Source organism: Tympanuchus pallidicinctus, unplaced genomic scaffold, assembly GCF_026119805.1.
Source record: "Tympanuchus pallidicinctus isolate F22 unplaced genomic scaffold, pur_lepc_1.0 scaffold5, whole genome shotgun sequence".
NCBI classification, from domain to species: Eukaryota; Metazoa; Chordata; class Aves; order Galliformes; family Phasianidae; genus Tympanuchus; species Tympanuchus pallidicinctus.
Genome location: NW_026294769.1, coordinates 67840803 through 67865874, shown reverse-complemented (window position 1 = coordinate 67865874; position 25072 = coordinate 67840803). Strand labels below are relative to the sequence as shown.

Genomic DNA, 25072 nt, shown 5'->3' with positions numbered 1-25072 from the left:
TCTTTTGACGTCACTTACACCAAAGACAATGGCCTCTGATGGATATTTCTCTTCTCTTCCAATTCTTGCATGCAATATTTTTGGACATCATATTCATATTACTTATAATTTTCTCCTTCTGACTACACCTTATCTTCTAAACTCATCATCTTTGATTTGACCCTATGTTCAGCTACCTGTTAGCATCTGTTTTTAATGTTGTGACTCACTTCCTTACCCATATCGATGTCTGACAACATCTCTGCTCAATCTCTCTGCCAGGTAAGCACCAATTCGATCCAGCTTTTCTGGTGCAGAAACAGCATAGAAAGTCAGCTTCTCCATGTCAGCTTTAACAAGTCCATCCTAAGAACACAAAATAACAAATAAAAATAATTACATCTACAGAAATTATGAAGCTTTTAAAGTGCTTTCATTTTGGCTACTCAGAGTAAAAGATCTGACTCAGATTACAAAATATGTAATTTCCACGCAAAATAGCCAGAAGCTTTAGCTCCAAAAACCAGTAACTTCAAAAATTATGTTATGTAAAAACAAGATTTTACTTTAAACCTTTCACTTCTTCAGTGTCATGTCTTGGACAAGGAAACACAGGCTACCTGAAAGCTAATCGTGAAAACAAGATCAGGCAGAAATTAATATATTAGTTACAACGTGAACTGTGATATGGACATCCTCATTTTTATTTTCCTGTAAGTACTCTAAACATTATTTTTTTCAAATAAATGGCTGAAGTGTTAAACATGATCAGTAGTAGGTAAGTACATTTTATCAACCAAGTCTTCTAATATTTTAGCAAAGCCCTGCAATTCAGTGAAACACCATGGACCAGCTTGGAGATGTTCACAGACAGCTGTAAAACTACAACTGTAGGCACTTGAGGTCTCTATATTTGCATCAAGTCAGGAGATTGCAATAAAGCTATAAAACCATATGATTCCATGTTTCCTGTGCTGACTATAGACATAAATCATTTCATTTAAAGCCATTAACATACATCAATGCAGTAACTAGCACTCATTACCAATACATTTTAATGAAAAGCCCATGTACTCTGCAGATAATAATCCAAACATTATACAAATTCTGACTGCTCTGCTCATTTTTTCCATGATAAAAGATATAAAACATTTAAAAAAACGTAGCACCATAAATAAACTCCATTACACTGCACAATCATGATTATGTACAGATAAAAGCATTATTAACTGTTATTTCAGAAATCATTTCAACAGAGAATAGTCACTGAGCTTTAACACAACTCTGAGATTATTCAAATGAAGTGTTTACATCTGCAAACAAAACAAGTGTTCATGGTTCTAAATTGTTATGAAGTCAAATGCTACCTCTGTGGCAGAATACCAACATTAATTAAATCTCCATTTAGTTGAGGAAAACATACTTTTTTCTTTTCAGTATGCACTGCCCTGCTCTGATAAGGGAGTTAGTCAACTATTTAAAGAGGTTCCCCTCCAAATGAATTTTCTACTAATCTCTGTCAAAGATACGAAGCATTACAGCAGAATTTACTGTGAAATGTGTAAATAAAAATAAATGCTGAAGTGTTCCCTACAAAAAAATTAACTTCTCAATAACCCTTACAATTTTAAGTCATCACTCACTTTTGGATCTTCGGGAAATATGTTATCTACCAGACGCTTGTAACGAGGTCGTAAAGCAGCACAGCAGCAGCACACTCCTGCAGAGAGATGCAGCCACCAGAATTTAGAACAAAATTTTAGGAACTCTGGTAATTTCACCTTAAGAGAAAGAAAAAAAAAAAAAAGATAGTGCTTGCTACTTAAGTAAAATTAAGGTAGTTGAAAAAGATTGATAAGTCGTATAAGTCAAAACTGGTATAAAGCAATAATTGCAAATATATGCAAACATTGGAAATGCACCTGCCATCAAGCCATTCCAAAAAATACATGGAAAGACCAAGGAATTTCAAAAGTTAGCAGTACAAAAACCAAGACTACTTTCACTTGCTCCTTTATGTTCATTCTAAACGATCATTTCAAAACCTAACCAAACACACATTCTTTTTGCTCCTTTAAGAATTCAATGAAATCGTCACTGTATTTTAGAGGGAATCATATAAATTGATGTAAGCACAATCAACAAAAGATTCTCTACTTCCATTATTTCACTGTTTTCCTTTGCATCAGAAAAAAAGACAGTCACCTGGAGTGGCAGAAAGTATTCTTTTGACCTTATTTCTACTCTCCCACTGATACCGTATTCATACATCGACAATCATAGCTATAAATGCAGCTTGTAATTCTATTAGTTTAAAAAGATACTTTAGTAAACAGAGACTTACGAAGAAAGCGTTTCTCTTTTTTTTCCCCCCTAAGATTCAGGACTACTAGTACCTTGGAATAATTCCAGTTTCTATTAAAAATAGCATCTGAAGTGAACAAAATTCAGCACGCACACACACATACAGAGAAAAAGCTTCTAGATATTTGTCCCATTCACTTTAGGATTTATGAGGATTTTAGGATGAGGATTTATTCCCAAGGAATGTAAGCGTTTCAGCAAATTGGATTTAAAATGTTTCAGTAGAAACATCAGACTATTTCTCTGGTCAGGTCTCAGACCAACGTTAAAGCAGCTCTGGTGAACAAAAACCACCGAGCTGAAACAAGTCCAATAGTATACTAATTAATTACATGCCAAGTTTGCATGAAGATCACGCCTAGTCTTTCATATCGTGCTGCCTACAGCATTCAGTGTAGCTAGGTACCTTAAAAACGTCTCACAAAAAGCTAGCCTCTTATGTACCCAAAAACTATTTGCTCAGAATAGTAAAGTCTGCAAAAGATTAGTCACATTCAACTCAAAACAGCAATTGAATAAAGGTTACCTTCGGGATAACGTTGTTTACAATTTATCTCCAAAATTATTAGATTGCTAAGAACTATTACACAAAACTACCAGGACCTGCATTTCTTTACTTAAGAAATCAGAGCTGTTTTGTACCATACTTACTAAAATATCTGGGAAGTTCAGGCCTAAGCCTTCCTTTGCTGTACTTTTTGATTACAAGGCTCTGCATGAGTAAATTTACCCTCTATTCAAACTGCTTTATGATGTTACCATTTTCTAGACAGAAGCCCGAATTCTACTATGAGTCTGACAATTTCATTCTTCCAATTCATTTATTTGGAAACAATTACAATAGATAGATCTTTGTTTTTGAAGCCAGACTTTGACTCTAAGTTCTCTTAGCTAGTCTTTTCACTCAAGTCATGGATGAGTGTATAATCAGTAAAATGAATGCAAATTAGGGCCTCAAAAAGCTATAAAAGCAAAACATATTCAAGCAGTAAAGAACTGTAACACTGAGGATTCATTTGTGAAGCACTACTTTGTTACTACTGCCAAGTACTTTGAGCACTATTTCTGTTGACATCTCCCTCTTAGAGGACTAATCAATGTCAAACTCCACATTTATTCAAAAGATGTAGGTATTCAGTAATTAAAATCAAAGCCATTTCATACGCCAGTGGAAAACGTATATAGATAACTCTGAATTAAGAGGTTAAAAATCTACTTATATTACAACAAAGCTGTACAATTTTATCCCATCAAGACCAGTGTTTTGCAACATCCTAAAATCAAGTAAAACCATAATAAGGTAGGAGTACCTATTAAGTGACCAGTATGTTACACAGTATTGTGAAATTCAAGTAAACAATCAAAATCCACCAAAATAAGACTTAACTTTGTTGAATGTTTCATTAATTAGATATGCAGCTCAGTACCTGACTTGACACTCTTCAGACTATTGCTTTCATGCTTGGTGTTCTGCTTCACAGAAGGTAAATTTCCCAGGTAAAAAATGAGTTTGATCATTATTTGTTAAAGCAAAATATTAATACAATAACAGTAGTATTTTCTACAGCTATCTCAAGCACAGTATTACAGGAGATATCATACAATATTAAACTTAAGACAGAGGTAAAAAAATTCTTTTAAAATTTGTTTCTCCCTCTTCATATAATAAGAAAATTCTTGCAACAAACCAAGTCTGAAAACAATATTTTAGAGCTATGGTAGCCATGTAAATTGAGCATAAAACCCAGATACAGACTCTCAGCTGAGAAGGGTGAGATATCAAATAGCACCATACAAGGTCATCTCACAGCCTAAACAGATGGTTTCAGTTAAATGAAACCCACGAGTGTTCTATTACTGATCTTCTAATGAAAGGTATACAGTCAATTTTGAGATCAGAAAAGGCCTACAAATAAGTGTATAGCATCAGAGTTGAAAAACCTACCTTTCTTGGATTTTCAGTAGTATCTTTACATTGTTATCTATTTAATCACAGAACAGTTCACAGAAAACAAACAAACAAACAAACAAACAAACAAAAAAACAACTCTTCAAAGTATTCACTATCAACATTAAAATTCATATATTTTTATTTCTTTACTTTAAATCACATTAACATATTTTTCTAATTTAAACAGAACATTCAAGTATTAGAAAGGTAGAGCTAATCTACCAAAGTTTTCAGTCTTAGAGGGTTTTTTGAGTGAAGAAATTTGAACAGAACACTACTAAAATACTGAAGCTCTCAAAGGCAGGAAAAGAAACAAGAAGAAAACACAAAACAAGTAACCAATACAATTAATAGTCATGAGACAGGCTTTGATGAAAAAAATTGCAGGAAACTTATGGAATAGATGTAAAAAAATCACAGGAAAAAGAAAATTAAAAAATACCACAGAATAATCACATCTTATTAATACATGTTAACAGCACACTGAACTTAAACAAACAACATCCTCAAACATTTCACTACCTAACCCAAGAAAGAAGAACACTACTAAATGGAACGAAGCCACTGAAAAATGATTATTTGTTTCTTCAGTACCAATTTAACCCAGATATCTCTGATCTAAGTAAAACAGATTCACTTCAGACTGTTCTGCAGCTCTGCAGGTTGCAGTCACTAAGCTGGGTAAAAGAAACATATTCCAGTTTGAGCTGACAAATTTTTATTTGTCACCCAAATTCCACTGATAATTTCCTTTCGGTACCAGGCATAATTTGCATTTAATGATCTCCCATCTTTAAGTCATTTAATACAAATAAATACAAATTTAACATCAAATCTACAGAGAAGCTTGCACTGTTATAAGCTAGCCAATGTGAAAGTTTTAAACAGCACACGAACACACAGACACGTACATTGATATCTCAACAACAATGGGATTTTCCAAGTTAAAAAATGCATGTTATCTACTGCTCAAAGAATCCCATAACCCACACTTCATATGTTAAAGCTACAGCTGCACATATTTACCAACTGCAAGAATACTGTTTTTTACAAGCATTTATTCTACACAACATCAATAGCAAGAAACAGTCTACTTAATCATAAAACAATTGTTTCACCTACCCAAACACATACATGGTCTTGGTTCAAAAGCAGAATTATAATCATAGGCTTTTTCTTGCTCAATAGTTGGAACTTGAACATACTGCCTCATCCTGGATATGATTTCAGTCCCCGGTACTCTGTCCTTGTTCAGAAAGTTGCTCTCTCACACTAGCATAGAAGCAGTTACTTCACGAGAGGGCTGTGATACTGTAAGCTTATCTGATTAGTTCTGTGACATCTACATAAAGCCAACAAACACGTGAAAAACTTCAGTATCAAATTCTGTTAACAAAGCCAAGCATAAGGAAAAACAAAAAGAAAAAAAACTATACTGTCAATGTAGGATTCACATCTCACCAAATACAACTGAATAAAGCCAGTTTAACTACCTCAGCCTCACCTGAACATGTGGTTTTCTCACTTTCATGACAACAGAGAAAAACATCAGCATATATTTAAAAAAACTTCTAGTCATTTGGTTGCCACAACCAAATTTATCACTGAAGACTGATGTGTATTTTGGCAAAACACCTCACTTATATTGCTGAATAATAGCAAAAAAATAATACATAAGACAGACTGTTAAGTATAAAGGCATTTTAAACAGAAAGATTTAAATGTAAAGTGGTTCTTTAATTTTAAATAGGTTGGTAAAATTAACATTCTCTCTGATAATATTTGAAAACGTAAGCCAGGATTACAGAACTTTAATCCTTAACATCCTTGATCACAAAGGGCATGGTACATCAGGGAGAAATTCCATTCTGAGGTAAGCAGTTTTGAAGTTACTTTCCAGCTTCCCATTATTTTCTATCATCTCATTTGTTTTATTTTCTACTTTACAATCACTTGCATAACACAAATAACTTTAGTTATTTTCTTATGTTTGGGATGATAAATGTACACAAAAATAAATTTGCTTCAACTATCCAGAGGAAAGTGCATAAACTAACACTGACAGCTACACTAGCCCTACCTGGCTGGGTCTGAACTGTTAGCATCAGCCAATCTAATTCAGAGCTGGAACTATTTTCAAGGGCATTCCCCTTCTGGAACTAAAACCAGATCAAATACTTTGGAACAGCGAAATTATTCTGGCCCTATAAGGAAGTTAATTAGAAATATTCTTCAACCTGCTATAAAAAGAACAAAAGCTCTAAGGAGGTGCTTATCAGCCAGCACAGTGTCCCTCTTGTGCTCCAGGGGAGAACAGAGGACTCATCATGTAAATCACCTCTTATTCGCCATTTCTTACTCCAGCACCATTTGCCTTCTACTCAGCTGTTCCCTATCCTCTCCCCACTGAGAAGCTGCAAATAAAACCTCCAGCATACAGATCCAATTTCCCCCTCAAGAATGCAGTAGTCAGCTTCTCACCCCCTCCATGACAGCAAAATCTCAAGACAACAGCAAATGTGAGAAATTCCATCCAATACTTACATTTGACCACTGTACATTTAATATTTTGGTGCTTTATCAAATTGAAACAAACAAACAAACAAAAAACAACTCATTTTTTCCCTTACAGTAAATTCGTACAGCTAACTCTGGTTTTATACAACTTCAAGACCAGTGCTTTTATACTTGGATCAATATGGGAAGATGCAAAAATAAGTAAAAGCAAAAATAATCTATTACCACTCCATAAAAACAAGAGATGACAACACACATCAAGCACCCTGTAAGAAACAGATTTAAAAAAATATTAAAAATTCTAGTTAAATAAAGCTTACCACTTAGCTTCTTCAACAAAGCACTCTTTTCAGACCCATTAGCAATTAAAAGAAATCCCCAGAGAAGATATTATCTTTGGGATGGTGCCTTTTAAAGACTTCTAATCCATTAAAAGAAAGTTTTCCATTACAGCAAGTTCTCTGGTTACATTCTTTCTCACAAGTTCCACTGCCTACAGTGTTTCCATGCTGTCTCTTCTTTCTCCCACCTTTGTTGTTTTCACATGGGAACTTTGTTAACTTGTTCATTTCTGTTCTCTTCAATATCACCTCCTCTTTTCCTACTCTGAGATAACATGAGAGTTCTCTATTTTTAAAACATTATTATCTAAAATTAATCGAGTTCCAGTGAGAGAATCGCTATGACTTATTATGCATTTTGCTTCTTGTCCTTACTTGTATTTCTACTGGCAATAACAAGGTCATTTATTTCTTAACACTAAAACAATAAAAAACCCACCAAATTTTATTACTTCCACTCCAGGAAAGACATCTGGAAATACACATCTGCATAAATCTCCTTGACTCTTTCCCATTATAGCTAATACTGATAATATGTTTGATAATATTGTGGACAAGTACAATTTTCATTCCTGCTTTCAGAGTTTGCAGTCAGGAAATGAGTTCTGGTTGATAATACCTCTTCTTTTCCCTCCTTTATGAGCTTGTAGTGATATCCCTATTTATAAAAATACTGATTTTATAGCAACGTTTCATAAATCAGGACAAAAAGGGGACACGGGAAAAATACTGTAGTGAAGACGCAGGGTTAGGAAAAGAGAACTCACAATACCTTGTGCAGCCTCTAAGGCACCTGAATATGCATTGTTTCTCCCTCCAGACAAGCAGAAGTACAACATAGAGCAGAGTCATCATAAACATTGACAAAATACTTGCTGCACTTAAGGGCCACATCCATTAGCACACTGAGCCAGGATATCCTTTTAAAATTTAAATTTGATGGTAGCATATCTACTATTTAATTCAGAATAAAGTAAAGAAGAATTGACATAATCATAGCAGCCTCCTCCTGCTCTCACCAACTCCCACCGATCCTACTCTTTCTCTCCGACTTCTCCAGAGATTCGCAGCTGTAGCAGAACCATATCTGCCAGCACAGTGCTGACCCTGGCAGAGAACTTCCCAGTATCAGATGGACTGTCCTGCTCAGCCTGGCTTCATCCTCACTCTAAGTTTTCCTCTAACTCAGCTGAGCAAAGTACAAAGAACAACATCCTTATATTACACTCACTACAGGATGTCACTGATGAGAGGCTACAGCATTTGCACTCTACTAGCACCACTCAGTTCCCACATTGCTGGGAGTAGGGAGTAACACCTAACCTGGAAGAGCATTTTCCAGGCCATGGCACTGTGCCTGAATCAGAAGGACACTATAGCTGCCTTGGTTAAAAGGCTGAAGGATAACAGGACAAGCAGCAACATGACCAAAAGTTGGCAACAAGTCTGAGATGTACAAGGGCAAAACTACTGCAAGAAGATTACTGCTGCCCTCTGGAAAACTTCTAGCAATATCTCAAGATAGTCATGATTGGTAAACTACAGGTAAAAATATTTATCTGTATACCTGGCTAAACACCTCAACAAGTGCTCATGCCTGATACCTAAGTCCAGACTAAAAAGCCCTGCCAAGATGCTTAAGCTGGTTACACTTTTTTTTCCCACTCCCAGCTCCAGGTAGCCAAACAGACAGCCAACAAGAATATTCCCTATGTCACCCTTCCCAGTCCTTTTCCCATTCCCACTTCTACTTTCAAGTTTTAGACTTTTCCTGCTTCTCTGCCCATTGCACATCCTCATAGATTTACTCTCATTTAAGTACGCTCAGCTGTAAACTTCAGTACCTATACAGAAATTTGACAAACACTTCCTTATTAAAATAGAAGTTTTAAAATAGAATCAGTATCTAAATAACATATTACAGAAATTACGTATTTTCTCTCACTGTACATAAAAAGCATAGACAGCAGCATAAGAATATACCACGGCAGCCACACTGAGAAAACTCAATGCTGCAATAGTTCTGAGGCACACAGAGTCCAAAACGTGCTAAGACATCTCCTTCTCTTAAGCAGCAAAACATTTATATTGCATTGAGTTTACTGAAAAAAATCAAATGCTAAACAAAATACTGCAATATTACTTGAAAGACAGTCACAGAAGACACACAAGATTAAGTACTCTTGTCTGAGTTGAACTGATTTTCAGCCTAGAGAGTCTACCTCTACCTATTCAATGTTCTCAGGAAGCATTAACAAGAAGTAATACTCTGATTAGGATATATGAATGTATTTACAGAATACTAGAATTATTTGGGCTAGAAAATTTTAAGTCTCTTCATAAATTATTAAGAATAGATCTCCAGATCTGCCTGTATATTACACTGTACACAACTTCTTCCCTGAAGACAGTCTGATTATAGTTCATTCTACCCCCACTAAAAATCAGCTTAGTGCTAAATCAAGCAAATAGAAGTTCATGTAACAACTTTTCAACATTAACAGTTGTTAATTCACACGTGAAGGATAGAAATTACATTAAAGAAAACCTTCTGGTTTAATTTGAATTACTAACAATCACAAGGATATTTTATCTTCTCCATTAGTTCTATGAAGCGCACCAGCTTCAATCCATATGTTCCATAATAACCAGAATAAATAGTGCAGCTGCTACTAGAGTCTAAATGATTATCAGAACCTAAGAACAGCAAAAGCAATGGTAGAACATACATCTTGAAGGCCCTGTCCAGAACAACGTACCCCAACTAAGTAAAAAGGAGCCCATCCCTTCTGTAATTTCTGCTCAGCAATAGGATATTTAAGGAATGTAAAGTAAATGACAACTCTTCTGCAAATCTTCAGTGTCTAAAGGCTATGTCTGTTTGCCATCTCCATTCTGATCCCACTAAACTGCTCACTCTAGAAGACAGCTTTATAGTTATATAGAAAGAAGTTGATATATGTACATGTACAGATGTTAACCATCTAGTCTCAAACGCCTTAGACATAAAAACCAGACTTCTGCCAAACAAAACAAACAAAAATGTTTTCCTCTTGAATTTGAAACAACTCTACACAACTCTGCAAGTAATTAAACTGCACGAACATGAATTAGACTATTGCTCTTTTGATACAGATTTTTTATAAAGATTTTGAATTTTATAAACTACCAGAAATCGCACTCTAAATCTTAAGACTTTTTCATATCTCTTTTTTTTCTATTATTTGGGTAAGCTACTTCTTTTTATAGTCAGGACAAGACAAGCAGAAAAATGTCTGGAACTGATCTGACCCGTGCTGACACATTCCCACCTGCTTTGTCATTTTTGCAAAATGCTCAGAACTGAAACTGCAAACTCTTACCCTGCAAGCATGGAGATGAAAGTGCTCTAGTGCTAAATTAAAAAACCTAACTGTGGGGAAAAAATTCACTAGACTTTTCACAACTCAAATACTTAACAGTACTTACTACATATAAAATAACTGATAGAGGAAGCTTTCCACTGTGTTCAGATGTTTCTCCTAATTTTTCTTCTTTATAATTCTGATATAATTTTATTTTTGTTTAAGTCATTGAATTTAAAAAGAGACAAAAAATGTATTTGAAATCAAATCTTTATCTTTTATAAAGATATATTCAAACCCCTAATAATTGGGGAAGATTAACTTTTACTCATTAACTTTTACCATCATTAATTTAGTTTAGAAGAATTCAGTACTTTAAAAAAAGCCAAAGTTCTTAAATTCAAAACAGGAGCACTTCAGTAATGCTCGTTTCACATGGCACATGTAAATCATCAAAGGGTCAGCAGTTGAACATCCATGAAACATTCTTCTTCAGAACTAAGAGCAGGCACATCAGAATACTTCAATATTCATTCTAGACAAATACATATTTAAAGAAAAAAAAGCCAAGTATTTCAATAATAGATTTAATTAAATTGCTTTTTATATTTCATTTGTAGACAATCTGAGAATTCCCGAATTTCAAGACGTCTTAGTAGTCTTAAGATTCGTAAATACATTTTTGTAAGACAATAGTTCTGTAACTGCTTTAGATTTTGAAATATAAGAAATTATAACATACAGCTGTTGGAAAATCGCATGCCAACCTCTACACTGGTATCAAAAGGTTTGTAAACTTTCAGTCAGCAGGGATACTATTAATTGTCATCAGTTGTTTCCTTGAATACATCAATTATGAAAAAACAGAATTTGCTAAGACAGGCACAAACACAAAATATGGAATTAAGCAGAACTTTGATTGTTCAGCTAAGCACCTTCAAATAACAAAATTCAGAGCTGTTCCCCTTTGGACACAATCATCAGCCAAAATCTACAACTTACTAGATGAGGTAAAGTCTCATTCACCTACTTAGCCCCAGCTTTCTACTCACTCCTGTCTAACTGCTGTATGAATTAATCTTGAATGATGTCATTTTCTAGAAACGTAATAGCATTCCTTGAAAGTCAAGATTTATGAACATAGTTAACTTCTGTCATTAGGAATTCATTAGTTATCTGACTTTCTCAGAACCATTGGGGATCCTTGTGACATAGCAAAGACAGGAAAAATAGCTCATAGGCCATATAAAGGGCAGGCCAAAACATTTTTAGAAGCAGTTTACTCTGGTCTTTCCACAGATGCATGCATTTAATCACATACTGGTAAGCTTAACCCCTCCCCAAATCAATCTTTCTTTGTCATGCATAAAAAAATAGGACACTTGCATGCATAAACAGCATGAGACTTCTTACCCTTTCGTCCCATGGTTGAGAAATCAATATCAAATAATGCTGCATATGAAGGTTAATCGACTCATAGAAAAACCACTTGCAAAGCAATTTCTGTAAATAATAATGACAGCAATATTTTAATAAAACCTGAAAAAGCCCTATTAGGCTACATTTTAACATTTAATATGCGTAGTTTAAAAACACATAAAGACTTCAATCTGCACAGAATCAAGTTCTGCTCTAAACCACTTGATGGTTTAACAGTAATAAACCCAGACTGCATACACAAAACTGACAACTGAGGAAATTTACTCTCTAGCTTTTGATAAGCAATGTATTGGAGAAAACGTGTTCATTTCTTGGCTCCATTGAAGAAAGTTCTAAAATTAATGGAAGGCCATATAGGGAGAAACAATGTCACTAGATACTATCTGCAAGGTGTTGGCACAAATGGTTTTCTCTTTCTACGGAGCATACAGTTCTCCAAGTGTGTAAAGGATGACACATACACTTTTGTTGAATTAACAGTCAACAGAAACCAACAAAATGAATATATACTCAAAATTAAGAGATCTTAAAGAAACTCATGTAGATTCATTAATAAAAATGAACACAGTCACCCTAATAGCTCACAAAGTCACATATGATGCCATAAGTGAATAAAAACAGCTACAGACTACATTTTTTCTTGTTGTTAAGCTACCAGATTTTCTCTTCTTAATGAAAAGATACACTGAGATTAGTTTTATTTTCAGTGTAGGAAAGAAAACGATCTAAAAATCAAGGCAAGGCATCAGTGTGCTATTAAAACTTCTGACTGACAGCAGGGCACAGGGACAGCAGTGCTGTGCAGCGCCAGCTCAAGTGATGGCTAATATTGTGTGCATGTTGATGCACTGCCTAAACGCAGGGCTCTGAACAACAAAGAATACATAGCTGTGCTTTCTGTTTTGATAAAGGAATTTGAAAACAGAACCAGAGAATTGGAAGGGATCTCAAAAGATCAAGTCATAGAACCACAGAATAACTATTTCCTCAGAGTTGGAAGGGATCCTTAAAAGCCATCTGGTCCAATTCCCCTGCAATGAACAGGGATACCCACAGCCAGATCAGGTTGCATAGAGCCCCCCCAGCCTGAACGACTCCAGAGATGGGGCATCCATAACCTGCTTGGGCAACCTGTTCCAGTGCCTCACCACCCTTACTGTAAAATACTTTTTCCTTATATCCAACCTAAACCCATAGCTTGGGGCTCCAAGACTACAAAAATAAATAAATAAATATATCATTGATTTAAGTTTTGAGACCACTCTTGGTTGATACAAATAAATGACTTAAATTTATTTGTATCATATTTAATATTTAAATATTTAAATTTATATTTAAATTTATATGACGTAAATTTTCACATGGAATACATAGTGTTGCAATCAGACATTCAACTCAAAAATCTGTTCGTGTCTCTTAACTAGGCTTTCATAATCTGTATTTTAGAAAAATATCCTTTGCTTTGCAATCACACCTTAATCATATCATGGTGTTTTGGGAGTACACACATTTTGAACAATTGTTTACAAAGCTGATGAGCAAGAAGAGTAAGATGTCAGCAAATACCTCTGACGAGCAGCCTGAGAGCTCACTAAGAATTGCAGCCACTGCCATCGAACCAGACTGGTACGTTAGTCTCACAAAAACAAGGTCCAACATCCCACTAGTTCTACGTTTTTGTTCCTCTTTTTTTTTTCTTTTTTTTTTTTTTTTGGTTAGTGTTTTAAGAAAAATATTTGAGATTAAATGTTTTGTTACTTACAGATTAACAACATGGCATTTTTTGTGAGGGCTGCTCCAAAAGTAATGCCTCCTGTTTTATTATGCTGGCCCATAACATCAGAGGTGGATGTTGGCGGTACTGCAGAAGAGATTAAACCTTCTCACCAGTATTCTATTACATTTTGTTGCCATATTACAGATGGCAGCAGAGGGGCAGTCTGACAAAATAGCATCTGACATGGAAGTGCATATGAAACAAAGGCGTGTCACTGAATGCCATGCAGAAAAGACTGCACCCAGTGACATTCACCAATGCCTGCTGAACGTTACTGGAGACCAAACAGTGAATACGTGCACAGGGAGGTGGTGGGTGGTACATTTTAGCTGTGGTGACAGTGGGTCACCTTTGCTGGTGCAGATGGTTATGAGTGCAGCATGCAGGCTTTGGTTCAGAGCTGGTGAAAATGCACAGCTAATAGTGGTGACCACGTTGAAAAACAGTGTTTTGTAGTTGAGAATTTGCTTTATCAAGTAGTGTTATTGTGCTTTTTCCATCTGTTGTCATTTCTATGGAAATAGAAGATACAGCTTCTGGAACTGCACATGTATATAAGGTCCAAGACAATTTCTACTCACTAAACAAACAACTTAGGCAAGCCAAAAGGTTGGACACTCTTGTTTTAGAGAGTCATAATGTAACTATGTTAACACTATTCTGTGTAGTCAAAAATACTTCTGGAAAACAAATAGAAACTATACTGCTACAAAATTAATTAAATAATACCAAAAAACCCACTTCATTAAGTGGAAGGTCCCATTTGGGATTCTGAAGTGTCAAGGGTACACAAGAAACATGTAAAGATTGAAGAATGTTATTGCTTAGAACTACAATGTAATTTTTTGCTATAAAAGCAAAAAACAAACAACAAAAAACCAAACAAATCAACAATGCATTATCCTATGAAATATTTATACAGACAGAAGTAGGAATACTTCTTCAACCACCATAAGGGTATTTTAGAACTTTATTTCATAGAGAAATAAACCTTTCCTTCTCATAAGTCATGTTGTTAATACAGCATAAACCTAGAACAGTCAGAGAACTAAATTCTCCTAAGTCGTGGAGCAAAAAAACTCAAAATGAAAACAGTTAAAGCCTCTTAAAATAAGTTCAAAAGATTAATATGAGTAAAGAATTTACATGTATTTTAAGTATTCAAGTGTATTTAAAAAGAGAATTTCTTTTTTTTTAATTTTTTTTAATAAAGGTTATAAAGCAACTTTGACCAAGAAAGCAAGATCAAAGTAAAAAAGAAAATAAAAATGAAAAAGACAATCACTCCATTAAATTGTTCTATCTTACACTCCTGTACTGGTGACTTCCCTAATCTCTGCAATGCATCTCAACTATGCACTAGCTATCTCTACGAAGATGACAGTAAAAAGCCATAAGGTATTCTGATAGTTGAGGAAACAAAATTTTACACAGCTGAAGGTGAAGCAACACGGAATGTCTTACTCAGTATATTCTGAGAAGTGTTCTGAAGTTACCAAAAGGATGACTGCACAATAACCAGGAACAGGCCAAATTATAGATGTTTTTCTCCATAACTAATACATTACATAATTCTAAAATCAACTCATCTCTTTTGATGGCAAATAGTGTAGGGGATGTTTGCATTAATAAACTTTTCAGTATTATTAATACAATGGCAGAATACAAGATCATATTGTTATTTCTTCTTGTTTGCTCCCTGAATTTGCATGTCAGTAAAGCAGTCATAAAATGATCTGCTAATTATGAGCCAGAATCAGTATAACATAACATATACTATTAACAAAATCTTGAGAATTAAGGATATAATTTAAGTATGTTAAAGAAAACAAGACTAAGTTATCTAAAAGAAACCTCGTTAGCTAGCAAACTGTTGCTTGAAGCATCTGATTAAGTGTGAATATTTGGAACATAATGCCCAAAACCACAATTCTTAATTAAATGTTTTCACAGAAGATTTAGCTACGCTTTTTTCCTTAACAGAAGGACTCACATCCTTTCATTTCAAAGGCAGTCAAAAATACCAGAAACAGCTTTGTTCCATACCACATTAAATGAAGTTATCTGCATAAGTTATTGAGCCAGGAAATTGAGGCTGCACATTTGATGACTAAAAAGACTATTCAGATAGTCTTGGTGGGAGAAAGTAGTAAGCTATTCATACTCCATTTTTAAACAAAAGAGCTAATTGACACTTTAATCCAAGCTACATCAGTTAACAAAATTGTTCAAATCAACTTGCTCTTACTGTACTATAATACTGGTAAAAAATCTTATTTACTTTCTCATATTTCATAACTTGCATTTCAACTTGGGATGAAGGTAACAAGTTTGTATCATTAATGCCCATGCTATTTGCAGGAAAGGATATAAAGTTAGAGCTACAAAAAAAAAAAAAAAAAAAAAAAAAAAAAAAAAAAAAGAAAAGAAACATTCTGGCAATTTTATTTTTTTATCACTGTTGCAGCAATTTCATCACACTACAGCACTACAAACTGTGCATCAATACAAAGGCCATGCCATTGCTAGTCACAGCCAGCAATTCTACATCTAAAGATTAACAGTTAATACTGGGGGAAGGGAAGTAGAATTTACAATAACTTCAGAATGACTTTTTCAAGTATCTCTAGCAAAAGTTAAAGTCCCCCAAAAGATTTAACATTGCCCAGAGACCAAAACTGGCTCCTGACTTTCCATACCACCACTTCCACACATTCACATTTCTTAACTACACTGAATAAAAGGGTAGAAAAAATGCTATAAGTCACAGATACAAACTCATGCAAACAAGCAGGACAATACTGGAAAAGCTGTCATGATGATCTGAAAACTAAATTTCTAAGTTAACTCTCTACAGTAGAAACCTATTTTACCTCAGCATGCTCTGGAAATAAATTGGAGGAATATTTAGAAACCCAAATCAGTGGACAAAGTGGTCCCTTACACATTCAGAAAACTGAAGTCTTGGAGGCTGCACATTGGTGAAAGGTACCTCTATCAAAAAAATAATGCTTGCTTCCATTAGAATCCAATCTCTCTTTACTGCCACAATTTTGCAAGGAAAATATTAATAAAGTACTGTCATCTCATAACATGCATGAATGTTACAGTAACTTCTTTTCTAATTCATTCAACAAAGAAGAGTCTAATGTAAACAGAAATAAATGGCTGTGTAATTCTGAACATCTCACTACAGAAAAACTGTTTTGATCTCATTCAAGTTCTACCAGACTCTGCAGTTATCTATGTGCATCAGGGTAAGTAATGTTAATAATGCCCCTCGTGTAGGTTAAAAAAAAAAAAAAAAAAAGCCTTTTAATTTACCAGCTTAATTATTAAAGCAAACAAAACAAACAGATACAGTAAAACACCTTCCCAGCAAAAATTAGTATCAAAACTACAATTAAAAGGCAGCATCAGTTCATGGTATTTCAAAAGTTAGACCACAGCACAGTCTGAATATACATATTTGCCACTATTGTGTTACATCAGCTCACAAATACGTACAGGCAGAATTGCAACTACTTACCACAAAACCAAAATAATTCAAAATACTTACAGTGAAGTATTTTACACGACAATGACTCCATCAGTACTACGTATCAAAACATTGCCATTACTTACAGATACTTTCAGATCAGACATTCATAGATGTGACCATGGATCACTGCAATTACTTTGAAGTATTTTTAAACAACCACTAATCACTGCTTATAACAAATATAAGGTCACCCCCCAAAAACAGTCCTCAAATGATTCCCCGTGAAATGAAACACTTGCTGAACTCATTACAAGCATATAATTAAAGTGCACTCAATACATTTTAAATCGTTAAACTCAATGTTAAACTGTGAGCATCTCTTGAAAATATATGCTGAGATCTACAGAGACCACAAAATATCAAGATCTTAAATACCTTAAAAATAACAGCAAGTATCATTTGTGGACCCCCCTCCACTTTAAATTTTGTTACAATTTTTAGTTCCCAAAGAAAATACACATATCCACAAAAACCTCTAAACATTATCTTCAAGTATTTAAAGTAACAATACTTACTAGCAGGCATTGTTAATCAGTAATCTGTCTTCTATTTTGAGAGGTATAAGCTACAAAGAGAACAAAAATGTAATTCAAAACAATAATTTTGGACAATTTACATCCAAATATACATAGAAACTTATGAAGAATGAGAGAAGTAACATTCTTTAGCTCCAACACCACACAGACCGTTGCCACAGAAACCCAGATATTCACTCTATCTGACCAGAATAGTTTTCCTATTCTTGAAATTCCATCAGCCTGTTCTTACATTTGATGTCTGATTAAACGTCTTCTTTTAATTTATTCAGATGATCTTCCTCACTGCCACTGCTTATGGTGCTGAATGGTGAACATCCATACAAGGTACTTCCACTTCAAATGTAAATCACAGCACAGGGGATGTGAAAGGTTTCTGTTCTACACAAAGAAAACGATGCTAAATATTCATGTGGATTTTCTGTAACATTTTTCTCTCAGTATTAAGAAAATAGATTCTAGATGAGAGAGCAAACAATTACAAACAGAAGACGCTTAATATACTTTTGACACAATTAGAAATTTTCATGCCGCTAAATCAGACTTCAAACAACCTATTTTGGGAATAAATGTAGCCTAACCTACTGTTTAAATACTGAAGTGCAAATTATTTGGCATTTTTCTATATTAAATCACCACACGTGGATTTTAGTAACAGCTAAATGCAAAGAGCCCTGCAAATACACTTCTTCACAAATAGAAAAAATCTCAGATAAACACTGTGTTGCTCCTTTCAAAAATAACAAATGAAAAAAGCAACATTCAACTAATAATTGTTATATATGTATATATAAAACACAGATTATTTTTCCAAGTACTAACAAGGTGAGAACGAACATTCAGTTTGGTCAGAAGTACGTTTAAATGGCACCAAAGCAAGAGTCAGAAGTAGCATAATTTGATATGAGGAAATTTATTTTTAAGACAGTTGTTCAAATGGAACATTTTTGGTTTCACTTTAAAATAATTAACTGGATTTTTAATTACATTATGATTTGTAACAGGACCAAAAATTCAAAATGAAGCTACAACTTATACGTGCAAAACACAGCCCATAGCTTCCTAAATACAGTGTTGAATCACAGGCAGATTAGGCCTAGGGCAAATTTTTTTCCACAGATGCTGGTATCTCCTGAATAAAATGCAATAGAACAGCAGTAGCTAAAATAAGAAGCTTCTCACGATGACCCTGCTTTGCTGTTTGCCACTGGAATAAATTCTAAGCATTAAGGGAAAAAAAGTCCAGTATTTGATGAACAACAACTCAACAACTGAAAAAAAGATAAAGCCAACTGTGATAAAACAGTCATAATTTAGTTTAGGAGTGACATCTGAAAAAAAAAAGACTAGAAGCTGTTTTCCTAATGATAATAGTAAATCTAAACACAATTATAACTGAAGTACAACTTTTCTGAACCTACACTTAAAAAGCAGATCAACGTTTGTGCGACAGGTTAGAGTCACCTTCCTTAACAAGAACTTTCAGTTTCATTTATAACTTCTTTAAAACAACTTGGCAAGGGTGAAGAAATGCATTGATTCATCAGATTCCAGAAGCACTAACATAGGAATAAAAACATGCTTTGTTGTATTTATTGTTTCTGATCCTGATCACTCTCTCCCTCAAGTGTGCATCTTTACTTCAGATAACCCAGGATGCAAAATTAAAGGATAGTTCAGAAGTTGAAACTATTTCTTTATTACCAAAGATTCCATAAATGGCATTAAAAGCCAAACAGAAGAACAGACATATTTCTCTTGTTCAGCTTTAAAAGAAAAAAAGAAACCACTGCAGACATCTAATATGAGAAGATCTCATGGCCCATATTCCACTATGTCAGATTATCTCAGTAATTTAAGAGTACATGACACTATTCAGTGAGGGAAAAAAAAGTATTCAGAGCTTTGGACCAAATCTGATTTCATAAGGATTGTCTTTAAAAAAAAAAAAAGATTATATGCACAAGTGCTGGATGATGGGAAAAGAAAAAAGTATTAACAGCAGAATTATTATCTCGGACCAATACAACCAGATCAGTAAAACTGTATATACCTGAGCTTCAGCTGAAGAAATTAGTATATTATGGTGTTGTATTTTCTTTCTGTAACTACACCATTACGTAACTCCATTATGTAACACTATAAATAATTAACTTAATTTGAGGATTCAAAATGAGATTGTAAATTGGGCACCCATCCATTCCTGCAAATTAAGACAAAGGAAAGCACAGGTTTAAGCTTCTCTCGCAGTCAGATGGTCTGGGCTGGTGAGCAGGCACGAGCTGAAAATGCTATAATGCACTATGCATTAAGTTCTGACATTGCTTGTTTCCCCACTCATATTATCTACCTGAAAAACTGATCAAAACAGTTAGTTTTGTCAATAGGTAATTTGCCAAAGAGACACAAGATTAAGGAGTCCCATGCTTACTCTTAAGTATCAACAGTTTGGCTCCAAAATGCAGTTTTCAGAATAAAACACAGCTTAAAATGGATATTTCTATTCTTTCTCAAAGGCCAGTTTAACCCAATGTCCATTTCAGTCTCAAAACTGAAAGCACCACTCCTATGCCTCTGTACATACACTGCCAGCAGTGAGTTAAAAACCCATCAAATAAATACTTCTCCTCTATTTCATGTGAAGAACATATGATTTTGTTTTTACATAAAAAGAAGAACCTTCAAAGTTGTTTAAAAATTACACAGTGATTTTACAAGTATTCCTTTGTTACAGAATTAGGCTAGACAATTAAAAACCACTGATATCAACAGGTCTTTAACCCATACTGTTTACAACTTAGATCTCATAATTAAAAGTGCAGTTCACTTTCATAATAGCTGAAGTTAAATTGATGAGTCTGGACATGCCAATGCCTCCTTCCACATACACTGCATACAAAAACTGTCAATTCTTTTCTCCAGCATAAGTTTGCTTCAGAAGCAGAGAGAAGATAATGTTCCTCATTACCTGCCCACGTTTCCTCAAGATGATGCCAGACTTAAAGCAATCACCTTCAAACAAATATTAAACTGAAACTATACAACCATTTTTGTTAGCTTTTTCCTGAATTGGAAATGCGTGTGAGCCTTTTCAGACATCAAGGCATTACAATTCAGTTCAGGAAAATTTTACCCCCCTTCCTTCTCCCCCTTATTATTATTATTATTATTATTATGAGCATTGACACACTGACTTTTCTGGCAAGATGGCTTAATACTGAAGTTACTCAAGAATACATTTCAAATTATTTTGTGTATATTATAAATGATTCAGAAAGCAGGCCACACATGCCTTGTCAAAGCCTTGGCCATTCTTCTGATTTTATACTACCTACTCAATTCACAGAGCAAACACAGAATCATAGAACATCTGATGTAGCTTTACAAACACGAACTGGCTAACTTGATTTAGATATGGGAGTTAAAACTCATTTTGATATGGGACTTTTCTACAAATTCTCCAACAGAGCATGGAGATACCACAATCCAACCCATGCTTTTTTATTCCTAATATCTCAGCTCAAAGTACTATGGGATACCTCCCTAACCACATTAAGCTTAAAGGAAGAAACGGTAATATAATTAGTTCTCAGTAACAGGATTTGTGAACCTGCACCTCAATTATCTTAAGCATGGCTCCATGCAGTGCACTTACTGGCAAGCACTGCAGTCTGGTAAATTCACCCGGTAATGACTGTCCACAAAAGTGCACATCATCTACCAGACAGTGCTGGCAGAAAAACGCACACAACACCAAAGCATATAAGAACTTTAGAGTAAAGCGTGAAGCTATTTAAGAATGCTCCTGTATAGTCCTATTGGACAGTCTCATTGTGTTCAATTAAGTTTTATCATAGAAAAGTTTGGGTTGGAAGGGACCTCCAAGTTTCAACCCTGCTGTGGGCAGGGTTGCCACCCACCAGATCAGGCTGCCCAGGGCCCATCCAATGTGGTATTGAAGAGGGAGCATCCACACTGAGATACTGCTATGTTAAAGGCATTTCATAGATTCATACAATTGTCTGAGTTGGAAGACACCTTTAAAGGTCATCTAGTCCAACTTTCCTGCAATGAACAGGGGCAGCTACAGCTAGATCAGGTTGCTCAGAGACTCACCTAGCCTAACCTTGAATATCTGCAGGGACAAGGTATTCATCACATCTCTGGGCAACCTGTTCTACAACAGTCCCTAACAGAGAGTCTGACCTCTTCCTTATTACAACCCCTCTTTGGATACTGAAAGGCTGCTATCTGGTATCCCCAGAGCATTCTCTTCCCCAGCATAACAGCCCCAGCTCTCAGCCTGACCTCACAGGGGAGGTGGTTCCCAACAGATCAGTGTCTCTCCTGTGCAGAGGACTCCACACATCTGTTGTTACCAACCTGCCTGAACTGCTCACCAGGAGGGAATGCTATCCAGATTAGGAAGGCAAGCAGCTGGGATCCCTCTCTAGAGAAGGAGTCATTGACAAAGTGACTGCAAAAAATAAAATCTCCCCTGTCTGGATGCAACTCCTGTCAGCTGTGAAGGACAGGGATCTCTACAAAGAAAGCTTTACATGTTAGCCAGGACCACCATGGAGAGAGGCAGCCAGTATCTATGGAGAAAGCCACCCAGGAAACAACTCCAACCCACAATCTTCCTCCAGCGCCTGCAAACTGATAACCGGGACCTCAGCACTGCTAGCAAGGCTCTGGCTGCGGGCAGACTCACGGAAGGCCTCCTGCCCTCCAGTGCCAGGCAGGCATCACTCAGCTAGAGCCCTCCTGGGGCCCTGCAGGGAAAGCAGCTCGACTGGCTCAGAGGACGTCCCGCGGCTCTTCGCTCACCTTCCCTTTCTCTTCCTTTTCCCCAATCCCTCACCCCTCCGCAGCCCCTCAGCGCCCGCCCCGCGCGACCTCCTCGCTCCTAAACGGGACAACAGGAGAAAAAAAAAAAAAAAAAAAAGAAAAGAAAAAAAAAAAGAAAAGAAAAGAAAAAGAAAAAGACGGTCGCTAAGACAGAAACAAAGAACAGAACAGCTTCCCGACTGCCCCCCGCTCACCTCAGCCACCGCTCCGACTCAGTTCAGCGGCCGCCATTTTCTCCCCACCCCCCTCTCGTCCTGCTGCCCGCCCGCAGCGCACGCCGGGACCTGTAGTTCTAATGGGGCCATGCTGCGTCACGGCCGTACTGAATAACTGGAACGGAAGTCAACGTGAAGCTGCTGTGGATCCAAGGCAGCGTCAGTTGTTAATGCGTTCTCCTTGAAACCAGCTTCAAAGTCGGATGTATTCGATGTCTGGTTTTCTAGACGGGCAAGGAGAAGTATTAAATTCTGTTGTTCATTAAGGAAGTGCCAGTCTGTAGAGTTGGGTTGGTGAGCATAAGTACTCTAAGCTGGTAGCTAAACTATTAGTAAAAATGTACATTGTTCACTGATTCCTGTGAAATCGCTGATTTCTGTGTGTGATTTCTGATTTTCACTGATTTCTGTGTGTGTACAGTGATCACATCATGGTACAGCTGGTGAAGAGCTAACGTTGAATCTGGTTTCCTTCATTTCATCAATTACAGAAGCAGTATCAATGTTTCTGACTCGTGCTAATTGAAAATAACCACTAAAAATGGCATGCAGGGAGATGAGATGTCCCCACGCCTCATGTTCTTTAGCAGTATCCAAGCCATATGCAGATTTGAGAAAAATGACAAAAACTATCACAATATGTGGGAGAAACCAAGGGAGTTAGAAGAATCCTTTTTATTTGCATGATTTCTCAAATACAGGTTGTGGTTCTGACCTTCAGATGATAAATATAATGAGAAAAAGTGATGGGTCTGCTTACTATGGATTGTATGTGGAGTTGCTGCCTATAAAAGATAACCTTTGGGCTTGGACTGCAATTTATGAACTTTTCAGCCAACGATGGGGAGCACTAAGTTACTCCATATAGCAGCATTTGTCCTTCATCCATTAGTTTTGTTAATGGTAAGAACTTTTCTAGTCTTCTCTGAAATGTAGAAGAGAGAGCCCACAGACTTGTCAGGTGTGCCTCCAAGTTCATAAATAATTCTTCCAACAATCAGCTACAGGCAGCTTGCTCTCTTTATTGGAATGTTTTGTTCAGGATATTTCTGTCTCATTTTTCTATTAACTGTGCATAAGGGAGTGCAGGTTCCAACGTACTCGTCATGCCATATGGTATCAGGAAAATGCTGGCAAATAGTGCACCTCCTAGTCCTTGATAGTTGTCTGAATAAGAAAGGCATCAAGCCTGGCTGGTGCCCATTCAGCCACTACACACAATTTTAAGTAATGCTTTGAGTGACATGTCCTTATTAGTCTATTTTTCTTTTGTTTTAAAAAACACTAAAGCAATTTAAAACCATAGTTTCGGTTGTCAGACAGTAAAACTTCCATGCCTGGGATAAATATCTGTTTTTCTTTGAGGTTTTTTAAAATGTTTTCTTCTAGTTTCCTTGCATTACAAACACCTTATGCATATCAAATAGACTTATAAAGCCCAAAACATAAAATAGATTCAGTGTTGGGATTGTAGTTTGTTTGAACAGATACAATATATTTTAAAGCAGTCCTTTTTTATGACATTATTTTATAAACCATGTAGTAACTAATGCTCAATAAAAGTCATTAAAACCCTTAGCCTAATTGTAGTGCTGCTGTTTAAAACAACTGTTTTCCTAATTCAGTTCCAAAATAGAGGAAACAGCTGTGGTCTATGAATATGTATGTGCCGATCTCTGTGAGTTTTCCTTATATATTACGTTGTGAATAACAAATTTAATTGTACAATGCATGTATTTGTCATTTCATTGAGGGCATCAGAAGAGTATCTCACCACCTTTCTCTCCAGCAAGTTTTCCATGCACTGTCAATAAAAAACAGACCTCTTCCTTAGATCACATCTAGGGCAACAAACTGCTCAATAGGAAGTTTAATTAAGTGCATGTGAAATTTCCATACAGCTTATTTTTAGTTAAACCATTCAGTATTACTTTTATTCATCCCAAACCCATATAAATATACTGGTTGATATTACTCCTAACATCTCCTAAATCTTCTGGAGCTACAGTTCATATATGTGTTGATCCACAGATTCACAAAATTCTGTGTCCCAAGTGACCTGCCAATTTTTATTTTTTTTTAACTGGTTATGATAACATATGCACAACTCTTAAAATATGTAAAGTATTAGACAGAAACATTCAGTTCCGTGACCAACAACATGGAGATGTGATTTGTGCTAGTAATTTGGCATTAGCAATTCCACATTTGCTAAT

General features: G+C 35.7%; 1 protein-coding gene across 9 annotated transcripts in view; it reads right to left on the bottom strand.

Moving 5' to 3' along the window:
• The window catches only part of EFR3A (EFR3 homolog A), a 68777-nt gene extending 45842 nt beyond the window's left edge, over window positions 1-22935 (bottom strand). For 2 of the 9 annotated variants that reach the window (XM_052704657.1, XM_052704656.1), the window contains exons 1-2: window positions 1623-1721; window positions 218-345 (exon numbers count right to left, since the gene is read on the bottom strand). In XM_052704657.1, coding sequence (XP_052560617.1) covers window positions 218-324 — 107 coding nt within the window. In that variant the 5' untranslated portion in view covers window positions 325-345; window positions 1623-1721. Of the gene's footprint in view, window positions 1-217; window positions 346-1602; window positions 1761-11909; window positions 12000-13698; window positions 13798-17769; window positions 17820-18022; window positions 18172-22620; window positions 22700-22835 lie in introns of those variants that run through there. The other 7 variants (XM_052704658.1, XM_052704659.1, XM_052704661.1 and 4 more) reach the window with 7 other exon arrangements.
• Between the last annotated feature and the right edge of the window lie 2137 nt (window positions 22936-25072).